The following is an 8,343-nucleotide window of genomic DNA, read 5'->3' as shown; positions in this document are numbered from 1 at the left end:
GTCTGTCTGTCTGTCTGTCTATCTATCTATCTATCTATCTATCTATCTATCTATCTATCTATCTATCTATCTATCTATCTGCATTTCATCTGCTCTGTATTCTACACAAAGACAGTTAAATTAAATCTAATCTAGCATGTAATGGGTGTTGGTCAATCTGTAGAATCAGAAATGAGGATTTAATAACTCTATACAATTTCATTACCTACAACAATGGATTGACCCAATACGCCTCGAACAAGCGAGAACACGGCAATTTGGGCTGATCTTTCCCCCCCGTGGGCATACACCTAACTATTTGACCACAAAACAAACCTTTAGAAAACACACAAATACATACACACCCCTCTCACTGATACCTGAAACTCAAAGGCAGACTAAATTGCTCTCTAATTTGTGGAATAAAATTGCAGTTGACCCTTCGACCTTTCGACCCCCGACATTTCCCGCGACAAACATAGAAAGAAAAAACTAAAAGAAAAAACAAACAAACACCAATCACTTTTTTTCTGGTTATGGTTTTTATTAGGAGGCATTTGCTTGTACAGCTACAGTAAACAGATTTTTAGAGCACACATTATATAATGGCCATACCGTTATTGCAAACATCTCTCCAAAATATTCAAACGCCATCTCTATCTAGTTCAGCATTTCTGCTCCTGAGATGAAGTCTGATCCATTCGGAAGGCAGCATAAAAACTTCTGTATTCTCAGTAAGATCTGGTAGTTTGTCTCCCACAGCATCTCCGTCTCCGAGACTTTCTCGGAGAACACAATCCCAAAATTCTAAATACGCAGATACTAAAGAATTAGCAATTATGGTAGTGAAGGTATTAACACACGTTCAGTTTTGACCCAAATTGTTTTTTGTTTTTTATATGTAAGAAAGTTGACCGAAAGCTTTTGCGTTACTTACTGAATAATGAGTAGTAAATTTGTATTAAAAATTGTCATAAAATATATATTTTTGTGTATTAAAATTCTCTGAAGGATAAACCCCCACAAACTAGTGTCACAATTCTCCAGTCATTAGAAATAAAATGTATATACAAATAAAGTAACTGCTCCCATTGGATATAGTTGAATGTGAACCAAACAGTCCATTTCATTTGGCAGATCATCCCCACCCACCCCCCCCCGCCTAAGTGAACACGTGAAGCCAAATCCAGATCGCACTAAGTAGCAGTTGAGGGTTTATTCAGGATTCATCTAAATATCATGGGATTTGAACCTAAAACCTGATCTTTAACTAAGTAGTCCTAAAAAAATGCATTGCACATCATCCTGTACTGAAGACGTCTGAGTGACAGAAAAAGCACTAACACTGGAGACTCCTTCAGAAAATATGAAACTCCACATGCATTTTTCACTAGTATTCAACGTGGATTGTCCACCATGACCCTACAATCCCCTGTGAAAGTATTAACTACTGCAATAATGTGTTAAATGTGTATTTAAAGAGAAATCGACAGTTAACTTAACCAGCAATGAAGTTCTCAGCTTGAGATAAAGCAGACCTTTTGTTGAGATTCTGTGAATAAAATATTGTGACTTTTATACAAAATGCGGACAAATGCATTGAGACACATGACTTTCAAACCAAATGTGGTTCCTCTCCAGACTATTACCAGGCACGTGATTGAATAGATACCCTCACCTACATCAAAACCAGACCTGACCAAAAATTAAATGAAACCTCTTCCCTGGAAGACTGAAGGCTACACAAATTTGTACTAAAAGTGCAATAGGATCGAAACGCACATACGAATATGATGCTCAGGTGTCCACAAACATTTGTGCTGAAATAATGATTGCTTTGTAGGAAAAAATATGGGGTGGGGTGGGGGTCTGCCAACAAGTACATGTGCATACCAGTAATATAAAGAAGTGTTTGTGAGTCTTGTTGAGATTCATGAGAGGCACTTTAGCGTATACGTGAATATTTATGAACTAAGTCTGCCCTCTGGTGGCGGACGCGTGAAAAACATTCACATGTTACCCCCTCTCTCGGATTGTTAGCAGTTACACCTGAGAAATCTGGATTAAGGCCTCGCTTTTGCGTACACATGTGCCATTAATCTATTCTACACGCAATTCGAACAATCGTCACGATCCCCTGCATCCGATACAGCAAGCAGTGGTCTTTTATATCAGAGATGGAAATGACGCCATTAATATTTCGTATCACAGCACAGCACATGTCCCGATGTACAGCATATGAGAAAATCATGAACTGGAATAAACTAAATGTAGAATAAACTGAATGGGTGTAACATTAGTGCCATATTAAGACTCTTTCTTTATTTAGTTTTAATTATGGAAGTGTTATTCAGGCTATTTTTATGCCAATTTGAGTTCAAATGAGGCTCCAGACAAAATACATCAATATTAAATATTAAATAATATAAAAGAAAAACTAAAGAAAAAAAATATTATTTATTCTCCCACTTGTAAATATGTATAATTTTCATATGCCTCATTACTACTTTTCTCTATATTTTCTACTTATTTTTTTTCTTATATTGTTTAAAGTTTAATATTGCTGTCGTTTGTCTGGAGCTTCACTTTTTTTAAAAAAATTTTTAATTTATTTTATTGTACAAACCGACACTGGCATCTGTAGGTATAAGAAATAAAATTTAAACTCGAAACTGGGACAAAAAAAATAGCTTGAATAACAGCCCAATAATAATAAAAAAATTGTAATAGTCACTAATTGTTTATAAAAAAAAATAAATAAAAAAAATAAAAAATCGCTCAATAAAAACATACGGACTAAAAAGTGGTTCAACTAATTTAAATAATAGTGTATTATTATTATTATAATTGGCAAGTCATACCAAGTAGGCAACTTTTCTTTTATGTATTCGGAAAATTGAGGTTAAAAAATAAAATAAAATAAAAAATTATAAAAATCGACTGGACTATTCTGCATAATGTATAAAAAAACAACAACAATACAGTATTGATATAAAAAAGTGTTATGGAAAGTGAATAATGGTACATGCCCACTGTGGTTTTAACTCATCTCATTAATGTATAAACAGGCCACGATGACCTCATTTGTGTTGTAATATCACAGGAAGCAAATAGAAAGTAAAAGGAAGGGTTTTAGAAGTCAAACCTCAGATGCAGAGCATCAAATCCTAGACCTTTCCCCAGACACCGATAGACGTAGAGTCTCAGATGTACAGCCCCAAATAAAAAAAATCCTCAGGTGTATATTCTCAGGCATGAAGACACAAACCTCAGACTCGGACATAGACACTCGGGGCTAGACGGTCAGACCCCCAGCCTGCAATGCAGCACATCAGATGTACAGCCTCAGGTACAGAGCCTCCTAAGAACCTCCAATATTGCTTTGGATTTGAAAGTTGGTCCTAAAGAATTGCGACTCTCCAGGAAATCACGTGTCACAAAATTCCAAGAATCTGAACTGTTTAACATATGCGTACAATATGACAGGTCTGAGTATACGCTTTTATAAACGTCATCAGTTTGATCCTCCTTTTCTTTTACGTATATAACTAAAGACTCATCTGGTGCACAATTTGCCAGGCGTTCTCTACAATGTCTGTCGAGTCGGACCACCGCTCCAATTCTATTCATCTCAGCATCTCAGGTGAATCGTTCTTAACTGTTGAATTAAAAAACAATAATAATTAAAAACAATTAAAGGCATATCTGGCGCCTGACTCTCGAGTGCAAAAGTATAGAAACAAACAGACATCACAACACATCTTCGCAGCTTCTGTGAGTGAATTGTTTAAATTTGATATTAAGACATTCGTTTCCAAATGTCACACGGGTCACGTCATTTCAGCCGAACCCCTGTTTTTACTCTAATAAGCTAGTGAATGTAAAATGAACGTAAATATATATATCTCCCAGCATTGCAGCTTCCGGGTCCTCCGAGCCACCAGGTGGCAATGACGAGCGAGCTACAGGTACGTGTCCTCTGAGCTGTTGATGCTCTCTGCGGAGTTGAACAGAGCACCGTTTTTGCCCTCAGTGGCAGCACTCGAGTCGTCACGGACAGGTGCGTTGTGCTTAAGCACAGGACTTTTGTCTGGAGACGGATTTGAAATGGCGGCTGAGTTTTCAGTATTATTATGGAGGTCATCATGGTCAGGGCTAGGATCCCTGAACTGGACAGGAGGTAAATCCAGGAGGTGGGGACGCCACTCTGAAGTCGAGTCATCTACAGGAGCAGTTAGGAGCGATAGATTTTCAATAGGGAGCGATTCTGGCGGTTTTTGATTGACGTCCGAATGCCAGGACGTCTGCACGAGCGGCTCTGTAAAAGTATTCGAGTCTTTCAGCTGATTTTCCTGGTTTGGAGGAAGCGGGGGTGGAAGCGTTGGCGGGTGGGGAGGTATGGCGTCTTGATTTTCCTGGTTTAGAGGCTGTGTTTCTGAGACCTGATGATGTTTAGACTGGCTAGGTAGGGCGTAGGGGTTGGGGATGTTGGGAACAGGGGTTTGGTTTTTCTTCAGGGTCCCTCTTTTCTTCCGGAGGCTCGGCTCCAAATTTTCCTCGGGAATCGACGGGTATCGGACAATGATGGTGGGGTTCTGGTGGAGGTCGTGGCGCGTATGAGGCTCGGTGGCCATGATGTCACGGGCACTGTGCATTCTTTGAATGAGTTTGCGGCTGGGCTCGCCACGCTTTTTCATCCATCGCTTCAGCTGCCTGCGGTGCTCGCGCTCCACGTCCCGCGCAGAGACCTGCAACTCCAGAACCTGTGGCCCAAAAAAACAAAAACAAAAAGACAGTCATTATAAAAAAAATTATAATAATACACTCGGTATAATATAATTTTATTGCACGTGATAAGATACTAAATTACTATCATTATTTATTTAAATTATTGCTTGTTCACCATGGTTACTGGATGGGAGGAAATAATGAGACCCTTCATCATCAGTCTTTTATCTGTGGTCTGTGTGTGTGTGTGTAAGTGTGTGTGTGTGTGTGTGTGTGTGTGTGTGTGTTACCTGCTGCACTAAGAAGGCCTCCTGCATGTATCTGGGTTCAATTGCTCGTAGAACCTCCATAGTCTCATATTGACCAGGGCAGGCCTTCAGCTTATCTCGAGATCCCAACATAGACTTCAACAACACCAAGCCCACACGAAATATAATCTTCACTCCTACACAGAGAAAAAAAAAAGAAGTATACTTTAACAGGATGAACTTCCAACAGAAAGAAAACAGGGTGTTTGTGTGCATGTTTTTGTGTCTGACCGTCACACAGGAACATGTCCCACACTCTGAGAACCGAAGCCCAGGGCAGAGTCCTGGAGAAAGCGCACATGAACCACTCCATCATGTAAAGCACCGGCTCGATCTTGTGCTTGTCCAGGTGTCGATATGCGATGGGACACACTCGCTTTAACAGCGAGTGCAGGATCTCTCCGTCCAGCTGAACTGCCTCCTGCACAGAAACGACGGTTTACAACGAGGGTTATTGTTTAAAATGCAAAACTACACGTCTATTTCATTTAGCCTGTTTTATAATTAAAAAAATATCACAGTAAAAAAAAATTAAAAAAACAAATCAATCCATATAAGGAAAAAAAAATTCAAACCTCAACACAAGATGGCGGTATTGAGTCCTATCATACAGAGGAGCAGGGCGGGGTTTGTATAGCTGGTATATAATTTTTAACAGACCCTATGATTTAAGTGTCGTCACGAAGCAACTAAATACAGAGTGCAACTGTTTCCTCTCGTACTTCAGACTACATTCACTTCAGTCAGATTTGAACAGATATAAATATATATACACACCAAAGTCACGCTCTAGACATTCATATCCTTTCATTTCTGTCGGATCTGTATATAAAAAAGAAGCACTTTAATCAGTGTTTTCATGTTGAGATCATCCAGCAGGTCATTTTGTATACCCTAATGAATAGTGGAGTCTTGAGTATTGTGTCTATTTTACACTCTTTTCAATTCAATAAACTTTTCACTCAGTGTTATATAAATCCCTGCATTATTATGGGAAATAAGTGCATTAAAAAATCTCATGCAATAATAATAATCTGAAATAAAAAAAGATCCAACTAATCCAATTTATTGCTAATAAAAATACGCTGATTAACTGACTAGATAAAGCGTTGTGCGCTCGAGGGAGTACGATTCGATTCGACTTTACCTCCACAGCTGCACTTAATAAAAGCTCTTACGAAGCCTTGGCGAGGTGAACTCGGGTTGTGCAAGCTTGTGAAGGAGCATAAGCATTCCAGGGTATACATCTCATTTGTGTGTTTTGAATAAATCTTTTTTAATGGAACACCTTTATCACACATCTTGTTGACTCAGCAACACAAAGTTTAAAAAATCCTGACAGTTCCACATATCGCGGGAGTAAATGAATGAAGGATGGAAGGAATGAAGACATTTGTTAAAGTGTGCTGAGATCAGTAGAACAGTTAAGTAGATCATATCTGTTGAAAAGTAAATATTAAATATAAAACTCACAACACACCCAAATGGGGTCTAAGAAATGTAAACTATTTACCGTAATTTCCAGACTATTAAGCGCACCCAAATATAAGCCGCACCCACTGAATGTTACAAAGATGTTTATTTTGAACATAAATACGCCGCACCTGTCTATAAGCCGCAGGTGTCTACACTGAAACTAATGAACTTTACACAGGCTTTAATGAAAAGACAGTGTCTGTTACACGACTTGTATCTAAACAGTAGCCTACCAAGAAAGTCATTGTTCACTGTCTTCCTCCTTCCTTTCACAACTATTTCTCTCTGGAGTTTATCTTTTGGCATCGTCGTGCGTTTAAAAATCACCATCGGTGAAGTTTTTCTCCCGATGCCGTGCAGCTCAGAACACAGGTGAAGTGTGTGTTTTCATGCCCGGTTGTTTTCAGCGTGACGAATGATTCACATTTCCTGTAGACAGTCCGAGTGAGCGGCAGATCAAACGTCAGAGGAACATCGTCCATATTTATGATGTGGTGCCGCCCGATTCAGTGGGAGCGCATCTGATTTAATATAAAGAGTTTCATTGGTTCACCTGAACCCGTTCCGCAATTTCATTGGTCTAATGTTATGGGGCTCAGTTTTTTTGTCTTAAAGTTTGTGAAACCGAGAAAAAACCCAGGAAAAATCCATAAATTAGCCGCTTCGTTGTTTAAGCTGCGGGGCTCAAAGCGTGGGAAAAAAGTAGCGGCGTATAGTCATTTATATATTTTTAACACTTATTTAATTTTATTTAATCCTTTTAATTGTTAGAAAATCACAATTTAATTGATGAAATAAAGCGTATTGCATTATTTGATTTATTCCATTTTGTTTATTTTTTATGCATATACATAATTTATAATAATATACATAATATAAAATAGAATGATTAGTATGGGGGAGTACACTGTATATCATTAAGCAAAATATAGCCATTTACACTACAGAGAATGTGGGGGGCGGAGCCTACGCTGCTACATTTGCCTGCCGTGCAAAACTTAAAATTATTATTTTTTTATTTTTATTTTGTCGTATCGCTATCGTGATCTCAATAGTCATCATAACTCGGGGAAAACATTTGTATTCCTTATGACTTTTTATAACGTGAAATATTTCAGCATGTGCAATTCACAAGTCTGTTTTGACTTTTTCCAATGGAGTTTTTTTTTTTTTTGGTCAGTTATAAAAATATGGAATAAAAATACATCATTTTAATAATCAGTCTATATTTGGCATGAAGAGAGAACTTGTGCGACTCAGATTGGTCTAAAATACAAATATGTGCAAGACTGTTTTAAATCCTGGATTTGTTTTTTATGTTCTGAACAATTGGTTTTGGTTCCATTTTCCACAATATAAAAAGCCTGATTTCTCTTTGTTCCTGAATCAAACTAATCCTCTGAATATTTATGCGTCCTCACAGCCACATGTTTTCCCTGTGAATCAAACTGCATTTCGTTGCTATGTACCTGTACTATGCAAGGACAATAATGTTTTATCTATCTATCTATCCATCCATCCATCCATCCATCCATCCATCCATCCATCCATCCATCCATCCATCCATCCATCCATCCATCCATCCATCCATCCATCCATCCATCCATCCATCCATCCATCCATCCATCCATCCATCCATCCATCCATCCATCCATCCATCCATCCATCCATCCATCCATCTATCTATTCAACATAATTCGCTAGTAAGCCTCCTAAATGAATTTGTAAAAGTGGTGTGTTTTCACTCTCCAATATAAAACGACCAGCAAAGTTGGAATTTTCAAGACTGGCAACTTTCCCTGGGAATTAACGGGAATAAACTGGAAATTAAAAAAAAGAAAATGACAGGTTT

The 8,343-nt window shown here is 38.2% G+C and overlaps 1 protein-coding gene across 1 annotated transcript in view; it reads right to left on the bottom strand.

Annotated features, from left to right (window-relative positions):
- Positions 1 to 502: 502 nt before the first annotated feature.
- The window catches only part of tbc1d10aa (TBC1 domain family, member 10Aa), a 21,265-nt gene continuing 13,424 nt past the window's right edge, over positions 503 to 8,343 (bottom strand). Inside the window, exons 8-10 of the mRNA XM_083554143.1 lie at positions 5,247 to 5,436; positions 4,998 to 5,152; positions 503 to 4,742 (exon numbers count right to left, since the gene is read on the bottom strand). Coding sequence (XP_083410269.1) covers positions 3,942 to 4,742; positions 4,998 to 5,152; positions 5,247 to 5,436 — 1,146 coding nt within the window. The 3' untranslated portion in view covers positions 503 to 3,941. The remainder of the gene's footprint in view (positions 4,743 to 4,997; positions 5,153 to 5,246; positions 5,437 to 8,343) is intronic.

The sequence above is a fragment of the Silurus aristotelis genome (assembly GCF_946808225.1).
Source record: "Silurus aristotelis genome assembly, chromosome: 11".
In the NCBI taxonomy this organism is placed as follows: Eukaryota; Metazoa; Chordata; class Actinopteri; order Siluriformes; family Siluridae; genus Silurus; species Silurus aristotelis.
This window is presented reverse-complemented; position numbering and strand designations above follow the sequence as displayed.